Genomic DNA, 19,120 nt, shown 5'->3' with positions numbered 1-19,120 from the left:
ATGAAGTTGGCGAAGTGCGAGGGCACTAGCGGTGACGGCAACGAAGAACCCTGATGTCTCGACGCAGAGTGCTTAAGCACGTTTGTTTTCGCCATGCATGCATCACGCACTTGTGCATAGGTATTCGACAGACCCAACAGCGTTGCTGTCCTGAAGCGCTTTAAAAAATATCAGTAGAATATCCTTGCATATCTTCAGCAAGCTCTTTTGCTCTTGAGTAAAGTTTCTATCCTGTAAAACACACATCCTTAAGCTACGAACGTATTATTATTATTATTATTATTATTAAGTAAGTTCCAATGATGTAGTGTACAGGGAACACCACACCCTGTCGATGAACTTCGGTGCGTACGTAGAGAATGGTTCCTCCCACGGAATCCATCGGCGCAAACGCCTTGGCATACTATGTATATGCTTGGCATTCAAGGGACCAGGGACGAAGTCCGCTGCCATCTTGCACTTTTCGCTGACCTACCCACGTGTTGTCGGCATAGTTGTGCCATTTGCCTTTGATTTTCCGGAGACATATAGGAAGGATCCACGATATCTCGGCCGGACTGAACCAACTTCTGCACTAGACCTGACGGAACGACGGTGACGTCTGCATCCAGCCAGACCACGTGCTAGTGCCAGGACTCCAACGTTGATAGCAGCGCATAGTTCCGATATCGGGCGAGCAAGCGTCGTCGGTCTCCTTGAAGTGATGGCGGTTGGAGCGAGTCAGACCTTCCTGCACGAAGTCGTTCCGTAAAATCATAGACAGTCGCGGGTGGTGCTGGATGTAGTTTGCGAAGAGCGCCCTGACCTCTCCGAACTCGTCCAAAGACGACGTGAGCATGGAAATGGATATCTTCTCCTTCGGGTAGCTGAAGGACCTGGCGAGGCAGAAGAAGTCGTGGACGGTGCGGTTGTCTCCCCACGATCCAGGATCCAAGTACCAGGTATTACTCCTCACAGCCAAGCAAGATTCCCCGTAGCGCACACCACCAGGAAGGTAAGTACATGTACACGTCATGTGTTATTTTAATATAATACTATTAAAATAATAGCTCTGCAATCCGGCTCATACACACCTAATGTATCTCATCCATAGCTGGGACACATGTATTGAAAGAGTTGTCGAATCGTGTTGAAAGTTGCATCCAGATGGCAACCTCGTCCGCAAACAATTGAGGGGCCATTGGCACTGTACAGTGCATTACCGAATTTCCTTGTAGCGCTCGGGAGAATAATCGCCAACACGGGCAATCACCGACACGGGCACGGGAGAATAATCACTGACGCGGGGTCGACCAGCCAGGATCATTTTCGAGAAAAAAAGGTCATCCATAGATGCGATACATGTTCTCTGGATTATATCCAGGGTTGTTGGGGCGATACTAGTGCAGGTGCAAATCACTATATACACATAATGTGTGATTCAGGTATATTATTCCTGAATCACTTATAAGGTGACAAAGAATAATGTATCGGTACGAACCTGTTAGGTTTTATACAGGTGTGAATAGTATATTATCTAGTCGCGTGTTGCTTGAGTCTTTTAGGGGCGACATTCGAGTGACAAGAAGATTGCTTGTAGTCATTTAGCGCTAATTTTCGCGCAACATGAGGGGAGGTGCATGCCAGATAGCAGACATGTTTGTGACGAACGGATACGTGTACTGTATAACTGATTGTAACTACACAAGATATGGCACCTCGGGCGGCACATGGTACTTTTGAGGTCCAAGACTTTACAATTTCGCAATCGCTGTTGACAAGAAGCACGCATTTGCGGGTGCACGGATAGCAGCGTAAACATCGGCGACCTGACTCAGCCCAGGTCCTGCGCTCTCCAGAAAGCCGAGCGGAGCCCGCAGAAGCGAGACACCTCCGCCATTACTAATCTTGACGGAGAAACCTGTCTGCACCTGATGCTTAGTCACGTCGTGCTCACGCTATAATACGAACCTGCCTCTGAGAGCAATCGGAAATGTAATCACCAGAGCTCGCAAATGGCGATTTTCGGGTTACTCGCCCCGCCCGATCGCATCTCTTGGTTCACCTCGGGTACCCGCACCCGCCCGACAGCGCACTTCGGGTACCCGAACTTACCCGGCCTATTATAATACAATAATATAAGTATATTGTACTCCATTCTAACAAAGCGTGGAATATATTGTGAGTTCATCTTTAGTCAGCATCTGCCTGCCGACGACTGTTGTGGCCGTTTGCGAAGAACGTGATGTTGTGAACTGTCCTCGTTTTTTCGCGCTAATTGCGATTTGATGTGTCCCGAACGTTTCCTGTATCTAGAAATACATTTCGTAACGAATTAAAGTTTGTAAACCAGCAGGCTGTCTCCCAAGAAAATTGCCCAGTCATTTGCACCTTGGTTTGTAAAACTTGCAACTTGACCGGGAAATGGTGTAGTCGTTTTCAAGTATATATACCTTATTCAACGGACTTGAGGCATCCTACAGAGTGTTCCTTCTAATAAGACGCGGACAAGGGTACCACAACATCAATGGAGTATCATTTTCCTTTTGAACTGCCTGAACTTCATCAATAAGCTGCAACGTTTCGTAGAACTGCAACCGTATCCACACGTGCAGCTCCCTAAGCCTATCTGGTAACAAATACTTTGTCCGCAGGGCGTATAGACGCCGGTTGAAACAGTGGTTGAACGTCGCAACAAGAACTGTGTGACAAAGATTAACAGCTTTACAGACGTGAGTAAACATCATTTCGCGAAGTACAGTATAATAGGAGTGGCAGTGTGGGGCCGGCCTTCCTAGCCATACCTGTTGGAGATTCATTCTCCAATTCGCAACAAGTCCCGCACCCCAGCTCAGCCTCCAAGCCACTCGCATAATGAAGTTCACCCTCGGCCTCGTTCTCACGGCTGTCGCGATCACGTCAACGATCGCCGACGACAACGGAGAAGACTCGTGCGATTTCTTGTGCCTGGACCAGTTTGACCCCGTGACCGACGAGAACGGCGTCGAATACTCCAACGAGTGCTTCATGAAGTTGGCGAAGTGCGGGGGCACTGGTGGCGACAGCGACCCTTCGCCTAAGACCTCCAGCAGCAAAACAGCACCGGAAGACTCGTGCGATTTCGTGTGCCTGGACGAGTTTGACCCCGTGACCGACGAGAACGGCGTCGAATACTCCAACGAGTGCTTCATGAAGTTGGCGAAGTGCGAGGGCACTAGCGGTGACGGCAACGAAGAACCCTGATGTCTCGACGCAGAGTGCTTAAGCAAGTTTGTTTTCGCCGTGCATGCATCACGCACTTGTGCATAGGTATTCGACAGACCCAACAGCGTTGCTGTCCTGAAGCGCTTTAAGAAGTATCAGTAGAATATCCTTGCATATCTTCAGCAAGCTCTTTTGCTCTTGAGTAAAGTTTCTATCCTGTAAAACACACATCCTTAAGCTACGAACGTATTATTATTATTATTATTATTATTATTATTAAGTAAGTTCCAATGATGTAGTGTACAGGGAACACCACACCCTGTCGATGAACTTCGGTGCGTACGTAGAGAATGGTTCCTCCCACGGAATCCATCGGCGCAAACGCCTTGGCATACTATGTATATGCTTGGCATTCAAGGGACCAGGGACGAAGTCCGCTGCCATCTTGCACTTTTCGCTGACCTACCCACGTGTTGTCGGCATAGTCGTGCCATTTGCCTTTGATTTTCCGGAGACATATAGGAAGGATCCACGATATCTCGGCCGGACTGAACCAACTTCTGCACTAGACCTGACGGAACGACAGTGACGTCTGCATCCAGCCAGACCACGTGCTAGTGCCAGGACTCCAACGTTGATAGCAGCGCATAGTTCCGATATCGGGCGAGCAAGCGTCGTCGGTCTCCTTGAAGTGATGGCGGTTGGAGCGAGTCAGACCTTCCTGCACGAAGTCGTTCCGTAAAATCATAGACAGTCGCGGGTGGTGCTGGATGTAGTTTGCGAAGAGCGCCCTGACCTCTCCGAACTCGTCCAAAGACGACGTGAGCATGGAAATGGATATCTTCTCCTTCGGGTAGCTGAAGGACTTAACGAGGCAGAAGAAGTCGTGGACGGTGCGGTTGTCTCCCCACGATCCATTGTCGTTGAAGACGCAGATGATGCGCACGGAGTTGCTTTCTCGGTTGTCGAGTTTGGAGAGCAAAGGTGTGTTCTCGATGCGATAGTATCGTCCAGGCTCGATCTTGCCGTATTGCGGGAACAATTCTTCGTATTTTTTTTTGTGGATTTGTTGCGAAAGACCACATCGGGGTTGAGCGGATCTTGTGGAGGGGTGATCGGATGCAGGGCACTGGTCACCGGTGGTTCGGCTGTGTTGGGTGCAGGTTGTTCTATCGTGTTGGATTGGGGGGGGTCCGGTGTTGCAGTCTCGGCTTCGTCTGGCTCCTACGGGTCTTGAGGCGTGTCGGGTTGAGGGATTCTTGCTGTGGCACGGTGCCTTATGTGATCGGTGAGGCGTTGAAAGCAGGTTTTGTTCATTGATATCAGCGGTATGAGGCCCTGGCAGTCCTCCCCTCGCGCTCGTACGAGTGAGGTTGTTGGTGTGCAGCGACTCTGGATCAGAACGAAAAACAACGATGCATGCGCCGTCGAGAATGAAACGTACCGGAACCACGAATATTTGTCCGATCGTAAAACATAAATTACAACGTAAAAGTATGTCATTCAGCGCGCGGGAGCAGTGATCGTCACTAATTTTCAAGAGGTAGACCATCAGTTATTTGCAGGATGGTGAGAGTCGCCACCAAAAGAACAGCGTTAAGGCGAAGGTGAGTTCACCCGCGAAACGAGCATGCAACGTCTGGATCCCGTCTACTCTACTTCGCCGCGAGCGAGATTTGCGAAACTCGCCGTTGATCGGCTGATAGAGGTGCTGGCGCCAAAGCAGCGTCTGCGATCACGGCTGCTCCGCCCTCGCGGAAATTGATCCGCAGCGCACGACGTGGAAATATATGGATTCGTTCCTACTGGGCTATGAGTTGACTGACCTTTGATCTGTTTATTGTAGGTTGCTAGAATGGGTGCATCAAATGAGAAAAAATAGAGCAGGTGCGAGATGCCCGGTCCGCACTCGCAGCGCTGTCTATCGAGTAGCGGCGGTTTCGAGACCGCAACAAGCTGTGCAATTCGAGGAGCTACAGGTACTGTGTGCTCGATTGTTGTTTAAGTACTGTATTTTATACTTGATATTTGTATGAACCAGGTGGTGGCCGACGCGTTCGGTGCGCATGCGCTACGCGTTTGAGATAAACAGTGTCTTCCATCCGGCTATGGACCAAACGTCGATTTACATCTCTTTCGGGGCGAACAAGTCATGTTGACGTTGTCCAGTGTAAGTCTCTAACCATTTCAAACATGCTGTAGTAACCAGAGTGACCACGGAACGCACTCAGCGTCATCGCAGAAGGTAGTCTCACGAAGATGCAGCGCCATTCACGTCATGGAGGAGATCAGCAGCTTCGTGACAGAACCCATCAGTGCTTCTGCTCGACAGCTTGAAGGTCCACACAGATGTTCAACGCGAGCATCGCTCGAAGCCTGCTGTACGGAACCTAGAGAGGCAGGCCTTTAGCCGATAGATTCGCGGTATTTGCCAGTGTTTCAAGCACTTTATTGCTAGGGAAATGTATGTGAGGTACCATGTAAAATTTATATTGAAAAAACTGATTATTTATTGTATTGCACTATTTTTTTTCGACCTCTGGTGTGCAGCGACTCTGGATCCAGAACGAAAAACAACGATCCCAGCAAACAAGAAGAGGATGCCTCTGCGGTTTGCTTTGCTTTTCCAGCGTGCATGCGCCGTCGAGAATGAAACGAATGCATCGGGGTTGATATTGTACTTGAGGCGCGCCTTTGAGTCCAAATCCGAAACGTACTTACCAGAGCTCGCAATCGGGACCCGAACCCGGGTAAAATTCTTACCCGACCGGGTACTGGTATACCCGAACTTCGGGTAGGGTGCGGGTACCCGAAAACATCCTCGGTATACCCGAGTCTACATGTATCTATAATGTTGTATACAGTATAAGTGCTTGTCTGCCTTTGTTTTAGATACTGTGTATCTCGAGCAAGGGCGCCGAGGACACGGTAGCGCAGGCGTCCTCGAGAGCAGTGCTCTCGAATCGAGAGTCTCGATCATGTGGTCGCTTCAAAATCAGGCCAGCATCCGCGGCAAGTGGAACATCGTCTAGGCTTGCCTTGACACCAGAGCACGAGCTTCAGCACAAAATTCAAGGTGACAAGTCCAAATACAAACAAGCGCGTGAACCAAAGAAGATAGAGCCGCATGACGAAAATGAAAACATATCTAGATGTCTTAGCCTAAGCACGCGACAAATCTCATCTTAACCAGCCAGTTTCTAGGCGCGCCGAGGCCGCACGCGCCGCTACAACCCCTCAAAAAGACACCCGAGGTTGATAGCGGACGTTCGACCCTTCCATCAACTAAGAACAGCACTATATGAGGCCTTGCTTCCCTTCCTTGGACCCTGTCTTCATCTCCGACAGAGCGTAGCGCTCGATGCTCGGGTAGCTAGCAGCACGATGACCTCAGCGAGTCAGCCAGAAGCCGTGCTCACTTAATACTGGTAACCACTGTTGCCATACGGGTTGCTGCCCATGCTGCTCTGACTGCTAGCGTACGGGTTCTGCTGCATGCCGCCCATACCCATGTTCGGCTGCATTCCCATGCCCATGTTCGGCTGCATGCCCATGCCCATGCCGTACCCTGCCGAGGGGTCGTTGTATGCCGTGGGAGCAATGGCAAGCATCGGCTGCATGCCACCCATGCCGTAAGCCGGGTCGAGCGTCTGCGCGTCCGTCTCCGGCTCCTGCGTCACCTGTGTGCGCTCGTCCAGCACCTTCACCTTGTCGCTCAGGTTCTTGACGAACTGGATCATGTAGGGCATGACAAAGTCAACGTAGCCGTGGCGCCACGCAAGCTCCAGAGCAACGTCAGGCTTGATCAGCTTGTAGCACGTGAACAGGGTAGCGCAAAAGCACTCCTTGTCGTGCACAGACACGAAGAAACGCAGGATGTCCTCGGCAAGCTCCGGGTCCTCCGAGTCGCTGGCGCAGTCGATGCAGTCCTTGTACATCTTGTCGGCCTTCGACAGCTTCACGGACTGCGGGTAGCGCTTGTTCTTGCGGTACAGGTAGGCGGCGATACGACGGAACTCGAGCAGCTCGTGCTTCTCCAGCTTCTGGGCCAGCGAGATCTGGTCGAAGTTCTCGTACGCATCCACAGAGTCGCGGAGGGCCTGGTAGTCCTCGTCGTCCACCAGGATCTCATTCAGAGCCTCGTTCACAGCCGACAGGTTCTCCTTTTGCACATCCTTCAGGTACTCCACCACCAGCGGCAAGTTCTTCGACTTACGCAGCTGGTGGACAACGCGAGCGTGGTCCAGGTTGGGGGTCAGCACTTGCAGGAGGCGCGTCAGCTCAAGCGGGTGCTGCTCCAAGTAGAAGTTAATCGCCTTGTAGTGAATTTCCTGGTTGCGAACCTTCTGGATGCAGTCCAGGAAAAGGTCGTGCGAGAAGGCGATGGGGTGGTCGACCATGGTGCGGACGGCGTTGTCAAACTGACCATCTTCCTTGTACAGGTACACGGCGTGGTCCCAGTGTAGGCCCTTCTCACAAGCACGCAGAATCTTCGACACGTTCATGCGTGAGTGGAAAATCTTAATGTGCTCCATAAGCTTCGAAGGCAGGTACTTAGAGTACAAGATGGCCAGCTCCGTGAAGATACCAGCGTGAGCACCCTCCAGACCAAGGCCCTGCTCCATCAGCTTCAGCAGCTCCGTAGAGTGGCCACGCTTCTCATAGTGCAGAATCAGCTCCTCCAGGTGGTCCGGGTGCACGATAATGTGAAGACCACACAGTCCAGCGAGACGGAACTCGTTCACATCCACACAAGCGTAGTTGACCTCCTTCCACGTGCCAACCGAGTTGGCCTTGGTAGCGGCGTCTACAGCCTCGCGGAACTTGCCCAGACGCACGTAGCAAATGGCGAGCTTAGCGTTGTTGTTGATGTTCTGGAACAGCAGCTTGGCAGCGTTGTACATGCCTTCATCGTAACAGCGCTCACCAATGTTCTGGATCTGCGCCACGTTAGGCGACGAAATGAACTCCTCAAGGTCTCCGTACTTTTCAGTCTTAGCGTAGGCGTAAATCAGCGACGTGTCAAGGTACTGCTCCTTCACCGTGTTGCGTGCCATCTTCAGGTACGGGATCAGCTCGTTGTAATCGTTGATACGCTCAGCCGCAGCGATGACGTCCACGTACGAGCTGGCATCGTTAGCCTTGATGAAAGCGGACAGTGAGTCGTGCACCTTACCCTGGTCCAGCTGGGCCTTAGCCAAACGAGACCACACATCCGCCTCGTTGCAGCGGTCGGCAAATTCGTAAGCACGCTCATTGTCCTTGATGTAGTCGAGCAGCACACCAATAGCATCCACGTTGTGGTTTGTCTTCTTGTAGATGACGAAACCCTCCTCGTAAAGCTGGTACTGCTCACCCACCGCAATACGCGCAATCTCGGGACCATCGAAGTTATCCAGACGGTTCACATAGTCCATGACCTTCTCCTTACCAGCCTTAATAGCCGTCAGAATCAACAGATTCTGCAGGTTCTTGTTCGTAGAGAAGTCAGTGCCCTGCAGCACGATGCGCTCCAGCAGCTCAATCAACTCGTTGGGCAGCTCAGCGTTCATGAACGCACGGACGGTCGTCGACACCTCATCGGGGTTCGTCGTCTCAGGAAGCGCAGTCTGCACAACTTGGTCAATTAGAGCGCGGCGGCTGGGAGATTCCGCCTCACCTTCCTCCTGCTTCGTGAGCACCTTGCCCCACAGGTCCAGATCCTGACGCTCCACCAGGTAGCGGGCCAGATCCTTGAACAGACCGTTCTCCGTCGTCACGCGGATGAGGTCATCATCGCACGCGCCGCCGGCACGACGGTACGCCAGGTACGCCAGAGCGGGGTCCAACTTCTCACAGAACTTACCAACAACCTCCGAATCGTAGAACTGGTTGTTGATAAGGAACTGCTGCGGGTCCTTGTTCAGGGTGATGTAGATCTTACCGATGGCGTTGTGCGTAGCTGTCTCCGTGTTACCCTGAGCCACACGAGTCTCGAGCCATGGCTGCAACAGACGGAGACGGTTGCGCTTCTCAACCTGCTCGCACAGCTCGTCCACAGGGCACTGCGCAATCTGGTTCAGCAAGTTCTTGATGTAGTCCTCGTTGCAGTCGAGGTCCAGAAGCTTGCCGATGACGATGGGCGCCTTCTGGGGGCTCACCTTCGTCACGTAAACATCAATGTACTTCATCAGGTTGTTCGAGTACAGGTACTGAGTCAGCTCCTCCACGAAGTCATAGCGGTCGCACACGTGAATGAGCGGGCGCGGGTCCTGCAGCTTCGACTCCTTCAGGAACTCCTTCACCTTCACAGGGTCGTACACAGAGGAGTCGCGGCACACGCGCTCCACCTCCTTGAACTGGCCCATCTTCGTGGCAGCCTCAATGTACTTGAAGTGAAGGTCGGGGTCCTGCGAGAAGTTCACGATAGAACCCAGGAAGAAGTACAGACCGTCGAACGATTTGAACTTCTCGAAAACCTCCACCAGCTCCTTGCCGCCGAGCTGCTCGGCGTACTTGGTTGCCACCTGCACGACAATCTGAAGGTTCTGACGCATGTTGTGTGCCATGAGGGCGTTGATAAGCTCCATCGAGATCTCGCTAGTCAGCGTGCCAAAGAACGTCACGATGAACTCGTGGTTGATCGCCTGCGTGTTCACAATCACGCGCTTCAGGTCCGCCAGCTCCGTGTAGTGCTCAAGAGCACGCTGGAACAAACCGGCCTTCTCGCAAAGAGCAGCAATGCGCGGCCTGTCGTAGTGCGTGAACATGTTGTTCGACAGAATAGCATCCGCCACCTGCGGCGAGCCACCCAGCAAGTTTATCTCCAGCAGACGCGTCTGGAGGTAGCCCTCCTCCGGGCGGTTGTTCTTCAGAGCCTCCAGAAGGAACGCCGTAGTCTCCTGGATGCGGTTGACCTGCATGAAAATATCGACAACAGCGTTGACGTCCACCAGAGGTCCATTCTCCGCGACAGCCAGCTTCTGAGCGAAGTCCAGAGCACCCTGTGGGTTAGCGCGCACCAGGTTCTGCAGCATGAACGTGTAGTCGCAGCGGTAGTTGGTCTGAACGGCGTACGCCACGATCTTGTCGAACTCGCCGCGCTGCACGAAGCAATTGATCACCTTCTCCGGCACCTCAGCGCGCAGGTACACCGACAGAGCCATCGTGGTGTCAGACTGAGCCACAAGATCACCCAGCTCCTCCGAGCACTCGAGCTTGTCCTCCGACAGCCACTTCTGCAGCAGCTGGCCACGGCCCTGCATCAGCACGGGACGGGCGAGCTCAATGGACTCCATCTTGTTCAGCGTGCCCTTCTCAAGCAGGACACTGAAGTACTGCAGGATAGGCTGCGGCTGACCAGGCTGGGCAGGCATCTGCTGGAAACGCTGGATCGTCTGGGGCGTGCGGAGCGCACCCTGAGGCGACGCGGCCGCGAGGCGAGCGGCACCCTGAATATCGTTCACACTAACGAGGCGGTTGAATTCCGTGAAGTAAAGCTCCTCGGCGCCCGGCAGGTCCAGACGCGTAGCCAGAGCCAACGCCATCTGCGAGTCGCGCAGCGTGTTCACCACGTAGGGCACGAGCTTGGTCTTGTTGATCGCGAAGTGCAGCAGCTGGCCGCGGCGCGTGATGCCGAGCATGCCCTTGGACTTGGACTCGAGGCAGGTCACGAACGTCGTGTCCTGGGACACGCGCGCGCGGTACACGGGCTTGCCCGAGTGCGTGTCGAACAGGAAGAGGTACCCCATCTTGGTGATCATGTACACGATGTCGTCGCCGGGGCTCACGAGCATGGACACGGGGAAGTCCGCCTGCGCGTCGGCGGCGAACGGGATCTGCGCGGGCGGGAGGCGGAAGACGCCGCCGGGGGCATCACGTTCACGGCCCACCTCCATGATGAAGAGCTGCATGGGCTGGCCGTCGCCCTTGGTGCCGGCGAACACGAGCACCTGGGCGTCGTCTGTCCGGCCGGGGGGCTTCATCTGCGCGAAGGCGCCGGCGTGGCCCTGCAGCACCTGGCTCACCTTCTTGTCCATGGAGTAGAGCTGCATGTTGCCGACAATGCGGCCGCCCTCGCCCTGCGAGATGCCCACGAGCAGCATCCACTGGTTGTCGGCCGACGCCTCGTAGCTGATGATCTGCGTGCCGGCGCCCAGGTTGGCGTGGCGGTCGAAGACCTTGGCGGGGGGCGAGTCGCCCTCGATGCTCCAGTGGAACACGGCCGAGGCCGTGACCAGCGCGATGGTGTTGACCGAGATCCAGCGCCAGAAGACCACGGCCTCGTTCATCAGGTGGCTCTTCATCTTGGCGCGCAGCTCCATGTTGAAGATCTGCAGCTGGTTCTCGGCCCGCAGCGCGATGACCTTGCTCACGGGGTTCATGATGGCCGCCTCGGCGTTGATGGGGCGGCGCTGCACCGTGTTGCCCGCCGCCAGGTCCACGATCACCACGCTGGCCTGGCCGTTCACTTGCTCGCACACGCACACGAACTTGTCCGACTCCATGGTCGTGGTGCCGAACTTGACGTAGTCCAGGTTCACGCCCAGGGTGCTCAACTGCAGCGGGTATAAGCATACAGAGGGGTGAGTTCGTTATACCACCCTGTATATCCTGATGTTGCCTCCCTCTCTATAAGCTGGTACGGGGAGTATCCAAAATTAGAGGGCCACGTACGTTGAGCACTTCCCCGAAGGTAATGGGGAGATCTTGCGCCATGGTGCCTCTCTCTCTATCTGCGTCCGCGTCCGCGCCCTCGGGTGCACTGTGTGCGTCTCTGTGTCTGTGTGTGTGTGTCGGACTGGCGGAGAGGGAAGGCCGCTCGGTTGCGCGCGCTCTCACTCGGCTCGGATCCTTTCGCTTCTTCCTCCGTTTCACGACTGCGGCCGCCCAGCCCGCAGGGGGCGATTTTTTTCGCCCAAATCTATTCGTATAGACGGGGGTTGCGTTTCAAGCGCGCTTAAACTTTGCCCTGGGGGGGCCCCCCACGTCCCAGACCACGAGATCGGCCACGTGCGTTTCCGACGCGCTCGTGTCGAACAGTAGATACAAAATAGGGTGGGCATTGCTGCAGGTACTGTTGTCGCTCGGGAGACCGCCTACTGCCGCCGCGCGAAACCGATCTTGTTGAAGCGGCTCAAGCGCGCTTAAAACCGACGAATGATCGATTTTATCGGGGGTAGCCATTTTGGATGCGCTTTGCCACGTATGTCATGCAAGTTGCGGAGATGAAAAATCGCTTGTCGGCTGACATGGCCGTGCCATGCAGGACTGGCAGCAGTAAAATTTAAAATGGAGGACAAGTGTTTATTGTCCGTGGTGTTGGTGGACGCTACTCTTGGAAGTGGATGGAACGGAGAACGCTCGGGTTGAGAAGATCTGCTCTTGACGAGCGGATACTTTGGTGCAGGCAACTTCAGAACTCGCGCGCTCTATGCAGCGAACTTCTCGGACGTGGTGAGCGTGAGCCCCTCGGCAGCCATGTCACGCAGGAACTCCTACAACAGGGGGGAGCAACATGTAGAGTCAGTTCCCGGGGACGGCAAAGCGAAAGAAAAGGCGTCGTTCGTTACCTCGCCGGCCTTTTCAAAGCCCGGCACGGGGGACGCGCAATCCGTGAGGATCACCAGGTCCTGGCGCCGCTCCTTGGGCCACGCAGCCACCAGGTCGCGCACCGTGTAGTTGACGCAATGCGAAATGGCCTCGCCACAGACCACCACCTTGTCGGCGAGCTTGAGGGTGTCAACCAGCGCCTGGTTCAAGCTGCAGCAATAAAATCCAAAGCAAACAGCACACAACACGTCACCTACAACATAGCGACCCATCATCTGCTCCCCTGTATCGCCGACACAGCCAGCCACCACGAACCTTGTCGCCGGGTCGTACGGCAGCTCGAACTCGGCCTTGAGCGCCGAGTAGTGCTCCGTGAACGAGTTGCTGCCCTTCATGACGTACTGCACGGGCTTGAGCGAGGTCTTGGTCCACTCCACCGCGGCGGCGAGCACGTTGGGCACGACGTTGTGTCCGGGCGAGCCGATGAGGCAGTGCTCGGGCCAGATGCAGAGCGTGAACTTGCCGCTGGCCTCCAGCGCCGTCGTGTACGCCAGCACGTAGCTCTTGAGACTGGCGTCGCGCGGACGCCAGACGCCAGCGGCCACGTCCCCCGCCGTGATGAGCGTGAACGGCTCGGGCGACTGGCCGTTCGCATTCTCCCAGAAGACGCCGTGCGCGATGTGGTAGCGTTGGTGCGAGTCCAGCGTGAGCACGAGCTGGCTCAGCTGCCGCGCGTGCTTGGAGATGAAGGCGGCGATGCGCTTCGCGTCCTCGTTGGCCGTGGGGATCGCCAGCGAGCCGCCCGGGTGGAAGTCCACCTGCTGGTCGATCACCAGCAGGCACAGCCCGCCCCTGGGGATTGCGCCGGCCGCCTGCGCTGCTTGTGCCTCTCGGGTCATGCTCGATTTGCTGTAAGTGTCTACAAGCAGCAGCGATACCCGGAATGTAGCCATGTTGAAGCGACAGAACACGAGTACAACAGGTCTATTTACGACAAAAGGTGGAGCTCTATAGTCTAGCGGTGCCAAAAGCGGGGGACGACGACTGCAAGTACAGCATGACATGCTGGGCGACGTACCGCAGCATGAGCACCTCCACGGCGCGCAGCAGTACCCGCTTTACAGTGAGCCCTCGTCGAAGCATCAGCAGCAACACGACCACGTAGCTGAATATCTGGAGCTTGCGCTTCACGGGCCAGGACGTCGGCGGAATGCTGGCCGCGATCTCGTGCACCTTGGGGAAGACCTCGGGCGCCAGCAGAGGCCACTTCAACGTGCCGTCCTGCACGCTCTGCGCGAACCGAACCACCTCTGGGATGTAGGCTCTCCAGGAGCGCTTTCGCGGCGTCAGGGTGTAGTTCACAACGGGCAACGGCACGCGCGAAATAATGTCCGGCTGGATACGCCGAATGCGCTGAAAATCTGTCATGGAGGCGCTGCCGAGCGTGAAAATGTCTAGAGAGATGGGGCGGACACCAGAGATACGTAGCAAGTTAGAACATGAAGCGATGAAATCACGCACAACATTTGGTGTGAACAAACCAAGTTCGGTCTCTTGCCTCGCCTTGACCAACGCCTCTCGAAACGCGGTGCAGCACCCTGCAAGCAATACGCTATCCACGGACAACGTCGATAAGCACAATGTAGCAGTTAGTGGTGTAATTTCTTTGTCGACGCAAAGCAAGCGCGTACATGATGGAATCACTGCAGATCCAGGCATTGCTCTTCACGTCAAGCGGCAATCTTGGCAACGGCGAAGACCCTGTCATACGCTTCAAGGCCAACCGCAGCATCAGCTGATACGCCCTAAAGCAAGTGCAGTCACGTCAGTTGCTGTAGACGTCATGGCAGCCTCCACGAGTCCCAGCCGCTCTACCGTACCTTGCAACGTCGTACTTGCAGCCGATCAGTTGGCGAGCGCAACGAAGGAACAGCTGCAGCTCTGGCTCAGGCATTGGCACGCGCAGCACCTGCGAGAGTAAACACCAAGCAGCAGTTAATCGCCAACTTCAATCCTGCAATCACTTGATCCCCTTGCGTCCCAAAACGCACCACAGGCTGCCGCTGAGGCAGAAGGAGCCGCTCGAGCGGCATCAGCTTGACAGACGGCATGCCAACGTGAAGCACGGTGCTCTCATCCAGCACCACCACCTGCCCACAGCACAGCACAGCACCAGCGAGCAATAAGCATCTATCTATCCACCCCCACACCCAGCACCAACGCGCCCTCCAGCTCACCACGTGGTCGTACGCGTTCTCGGTCAGATACCTCCCCACCGAGTACACCAGGCCGCTCGTGGTGATGAAGATCAGGTCGCCTACCAATAGCACAGCTCGTCAATTCGACCTCTAGCATATAATACACTACGAATATTGCATCCGCACCTGGCTTGACGAGCTTGGCTGCCTCCCGCGCCGCGTCCTGCGCCTCCTTGGGCGATCTGTGTCGGTTACCTCCGTCATCAGCCTCCTCTCTCCCTCCTCTCAGCCAAGACTGTACTGTACCTCCAGCGCCACTTACCGCTGGAACTCGTGCTCGTTGAACTGCAGGCTGTTCGGCGCGAGCACCTGCGCCGCCGACGACACCAGCGCGCCCAGCGTCCCCTTCATCGTCCACAGCAATAACGCGTCGACACATTGCGTGCCGCATAAGTAGTAATGTAAATAATATTAGGCACTCTGCCCTTTCTCTTGATGCAATTCCTATGCTGCGCATAACCGGTACCTCCTGTGTACCAACAACCTGGTACGCAGTGGTCAGCATCGCAAAACCGGCTCCCCGAGCCGCAAGAGCACAGACAGACAGCGGAAAGGCCTCGACTTGCCCGACGCCCGCCCACGCCGCAACGGCACCAGAAGCGCAGGCAGGCAGACCAGCTCAGCCCAGCGTCCGTCGGCCAGTTCTCCCCCGTCCTTTGCCGCTCTCCGCGCTGTCAAGTCGCGTAGCGTGGCGACTCCGCCAGCCTTCGACTAACAGGCAGTTGCCGCGATGCGGAGAGACCTCGCAGCGACGACCGCGCTGCTCTGCGGACGGGAAGTCGCGGCGGCGGACGTGCGGCGGCGCCTGGCGGACAGCTCGGACAGCTACAACTTCATGTTCTACTTCGTGATCGGCGCCATGATGCTCACGTGCCTCATCTACAACATCTTCTTCAAGCACAAGATGGAGGCCAACTTCCTGCGGCAGCAGGCGCTGCCCGAGACCATGCTGCGCCAGGACGTGATCGCCAGCGACCAGGACATGAACAACCTCTGGGAGTGCGACGTCTGCTCCTTCAAGAGCTACGACGCGCACACCACGTGCATGCTCTGCGGCACGGACCGCGCCTTCACGCTCGTGGACAAGGCGGCCAAGGACGACCCCGCCGAGCTGGGCGCGCCGGCCTCCGCCTCCAGCGCCAAGTACGTGCTCTACATGGAGGACAAGGAGAACCCGCTCTCCCGCAGCGCCGTGAACACCAGAGCTACGCCCCCCAGGCCCGCCAGGTCCAAGTCCGCGGCCAAGATCAACAGGGAGTTCTTCAAGCGCAAGCTCAGCGCGCTCAACCTGCGGCAGCAGTCGGCACGCCGCCGCCACGAGTGGTCGCGCGAGCGCAACGACGACGGAGACCTCGTCTGGGTGCGCAAGAAACACTTCATGGACCGCAAGGTGCTCAAGAGTCTACGCACGCTTGAAGGGCTGCGCAGCCAGTCGTCGACGTCGCTGCGCGACTCCATTTTGTCCACGGGCAGCGTCAACTCGGTCGGGATCGTGTCGAGGATTGTGGTGTCGCCCAAAAATCCGACGGGAAGGTTGTCGCTCGAGGCTGCGGACGGAGCGCTCGCGACGCGCTGCTCGGACAGCTCCGAGTTCTCGCAGGACGAGTTGGAACAGGTGGGGAAGCTCCCGTTTCAGCAGAAGCACGCGTGGTTTGTGCAGCACACAGCAGCGATGGAGGTGCCGTGGGAATATGGACACCTGCTGCTGGAAATCGAACGGGACAACCTTCTGCATAACTCGTGTGAACAATTGCTGTGGGCGACGCCGGACCAGTTGCACCAGTCGCTTCGAATCAAGTTTGCGAACGAGCCGGGTGTGGACGCAGGTGGACTGGTGCGCGAATGGTTCACGCTTATGACGAAGGAGGTCTTCGATGACACGACAGGTCTATTTTACAGAAGTGGCAACGGAGATGGCCTCATGATCAACCCTGCATCTGCGGAAGCAAGTGTTGACCACTTGATGGTACGCGTTTGTGTGTTGGTACTTCCGAGGGGTTTTCGTTTCTCACTTGTTTTGATCATTTTGTTGCGAACAGTACTATCAAGCCATTGGCCGTTTCATCGGCAGAGCGCTCTTTGAAGGCATATTGATCGATGCCCACTTGGCGCTTCCTGTATGCAAACACATTCTCGGTATCCCCATTACGTTTTCGGACCTTGAGTTCGTGGATAATGATCTGTACAAGAATCTGAAGTGGTTGCGAGACAACACAGGCGTGGAGTCGTTGGCCCTGGACTTCACTGTAAACGTCGATCAATCGTCCAAGGTCGTGGACTTGGTACCGAACGGCTCAAATATCCCAGTCACAGAAGAAAACAAGATGGAGTATATTAACCTGCGCTTCAGGTGGATCGTTGCTATCAGCATTTCTCAGCAGCTTGGCTCATTGATGCAAGGCCTCTTTTCTATTATTCCCAAGGAGCTGCTCTCTGTCTTCGACCACCAGGAGTTGGAGCTCTTGATTTGTGGCATCCCTGACATTGACGTACTGGACTGGAGAACTCACACTATTTACGTGGGAGAGCGCGACGAGCGCGCCATCACCTGGTTCTGGAATATTGTGAATGAGTTCACGAACGAACAGAACGCACGATTGCTGCAGTTCACGACCGGTTCGGCTCGAGTTCCTGTGCAAGGATTCAAGGCCCTGACCATGAATGACGGACGCATCTGCCCATTCGCGATCCAGTGCGTCAGCGTCGACGAGTGTCTGTACCCGCGAGCGCACACCTGCTTCAACCGGTACGTGTGCTGTATTTATTGATCGTTACGGGTGGCGAATAGCTCGCTGACGTGGTTGTGTACCTTTGCTATGCGTCTACTACAGCATTGACTTGCCCCGGTACGAGGCTGAGAAGGATCTGCGCATCGCATTATCCCTCGTGATTCAAATGGAAGTAACAGGGTTCACGATTGAGTAAAAGCTGGTAGAAGGTGTGTGTATTTACTAAAAAAGCAGAAGCAGAGCGTGTCGTGAGAAAGTAATCGAACCAGCAGCGATCAATCAGCTCGCTTCTTACCCTCGCGGATTGATTTGCAATGCTAGCGATCCTGTCTGACCTGGCCGCCAAACCCTCCTACAGATCTTTGAATTCGCGCAGGGGCGTGGTGTGTGTATCATTCCTTCACAATCGAATCAAGAGACCAAGCAGATTCCCGCGACGATGGCGCAGCGAGCGGCGCAAACGTGGCAGCCCCAGAAGTACCTCAAGTTCGAGCAAGTCCGACTGCGTCCAGCACTGGAGCTGCTCGAGCGCGTGCCGGCGTTACCTGCAGGGAGTGGAGATGCAGTGAAGATCGTGGATCTCGGCGCTGGAACAGGAAACATGGCCCCCTCCTTCTTCAAGCGGTGGTCGAAGGCGCACGTGTCATTCGTGGATTCATCGGCCTCGATGCTGGAGCGTGCTAAGGAGGAACACAGTGCCAATGCAGGCGTGAAGAGTGAACAGTGCGCGTACGTCCAAGCCGACTTCGAGACCTTCGAGCCGGAAGAGCTTGTCGACTTGATCTACTCGAACGCAGCGCTCCACTGGGTGAGCGCCGAACGCCACAAGCAGCTCATGCCTCGGCTGTTCTCGTTCCTGAAGCCTGGAGGGACCTTGGCGTTCCAAATGCCGGATAGTCGTCTGCAGCCAAGCCACCAACTGATGGCCGAAGCAGCGAAGCAAATTGGTCATTGGGATCACGTTGCTGATGTGCGCTGGGTCACATGTGAGCGTGATCCGGACTTCTACTACGAGCTGTTCAAGGGCATTGACAAGGGTGTGGAGCTGGACATGTGGGCAACGGTGTACACTCAAGTGCTCGAAGGCGAAAACCCCGTGGCAGACTTCACGGGCTCCACGGGACTCCGTCCGTTCATGGAAGCGCTGGGCGATCCGTCTACCGCAGCCTCGGACTTCGAGCAAAAGTATCGCGAGCTGATCGCCGATGCATACCCCAAGCAAAGCGACGGACGCACGATCCTCAATTTCAAGCGCGTCTTCGTCGTGGCCACCAAGGCAGTTTAGTTAATAAAGCTCTACAGTGTCCCGATGATCGTGATATTTAAGAGCAAACTGTCAGAAGCAACCAGTGAACAATGATAGCGCAAAGATTGATGAAGAAGATGGCCAGAAGCAGCAATCAGCCTGCTAATCCAGCA

At 55.4% G+C, this 19,120-nt stretch overlaps 5 protein-coding genes across 6 annotated transcripts; 2 read left to right on the top strand and 3 right to left on the bottom strand.

Annotated features, from left to right (window-relative positions):
• Positions 1-6,602: 6,602 nt before the first annotated feature.
• On the bottom strand, positions 6,603-11,880 carry IUM83_02384 (Clathrin heavy chain; the record flags this gene model as incomplete). Of its 2 annotated transcripts, XM_067926296.1 has the most annotated exons (3): positions 6,603-9,629; positions 9,699-11,720; positions 11,839-11,880. In XM_067926296.1, 3 exons carry the CDS (start codon positions 11,878-11,880, stop codon positions 6,603-6,605), a joined length of 5,091 nt encoding a protein of 1,696 aa, XP_067796445.1. The 2 variants fall into 2 exon arrangements, with proteins under 2 accessions (XP_067796445.1, XP_067796444.1); XM_067926295.1 differs by having other exon boundaries at positions 6,603-11,720.
• A 713-nt stretch (positions 11,881-12,593) lies between these two features.
• IUM83_02383 (uncharacterized protein) lies at positions 12,594-13,613 on the bottom strand (the record flags this gene model as incomplete). Its single annotated transcript, XM_067926294.1, has 3 exons — positions 12,594-12,659; positions 12,735-12,924; positions 13,030-13,613. 3 exons carry the CDS (start codon positions 13,611-13,613, stop codon positions 12,594-12,596), a joined length of 840 nt encoding a protein of 279 aa, XP_067796653.1.
• Positions 13,614-13,722: 109 nt separating this feature from the next.
• On the bottom strand, positions 13,723-15,323 carry IUM83_02382 (ATP-binding Cassette (ABC) Superfamily; the record flags this gene model as incomplete). The annotated part of the gene is made up of 8 exons (XM_067926293.1): positions 13,723-14,168; positions 14,256-14,326; positions 14,406-14,519; positions 14,595-14,683; positions 14,766-14,864; positions 14,952-15,031; positions 15,099-15,154; positions 15,235-15,323. The coding sequence occupies 8 exons, from the start codon at positions 15,321-15,323 to the stop codon at positions 13,723-13,725; spliced, it is 1,044 nt and encodes a 347-aa protein (XP_067796605.1).
• Positions 15,324-15,702: 379 nt separating this feature from the next.
• On the top strand, positions 15,703-17,897 carry IUM83_02381 (hect e3 ubiquitin; the record flags this gene model as incomplete). Its single annotated transcript, XM_067926292.1, has 3 exons — positions 15,703-16,938; positions 17,012-17,718; positions 17,804-17,897. The coding sequence occupies 3 exons, from the start codon at positions 15,703-15,705 to the stop codon at positions 17,895-17,897; spliced, it is 2,037 nt and encodes a 678-aa protein (XP_067796606.1).
• A 243-nt stretch (positions 17,898-18,140) lies between these two features.
• On the top strand, positions 18,141-18,986 carry IUM83_02380 (Trans-aconitate 2-methyltransferase; the record flags this gene model as incomplete). The annotated part of the gene is made up of 1 exon (XM_067926291.1): positions 18,141-18,986. One exon carries the CDS (start codon positions 18,141-18,143, stop codon positions 18,984-18,986), a length of 846 nt encoding a protein of 281 aa, XP_067796612.1.
• Between the last annotated feature and the right edge of the window lie 134 nt (positions 18,987-19,120).

The sequence above is a fragment of the Phytophthora cinnamomi genome, assembly GCF_018691715.1.
Source record: "Phytophthora cinnamomi strain GKB4 chromosome Unknown Contig16, whole genome shotgun sequence".
NCBI lineage: Eukaryota > Oomycota > Peronosporomycetes > Peronosporales > Peronosporaceae > Phytophthora > Phytophthora cinnamomi.
This window is presented reverse-complemented; position numbering and strand designations above follow the sequence as displayed.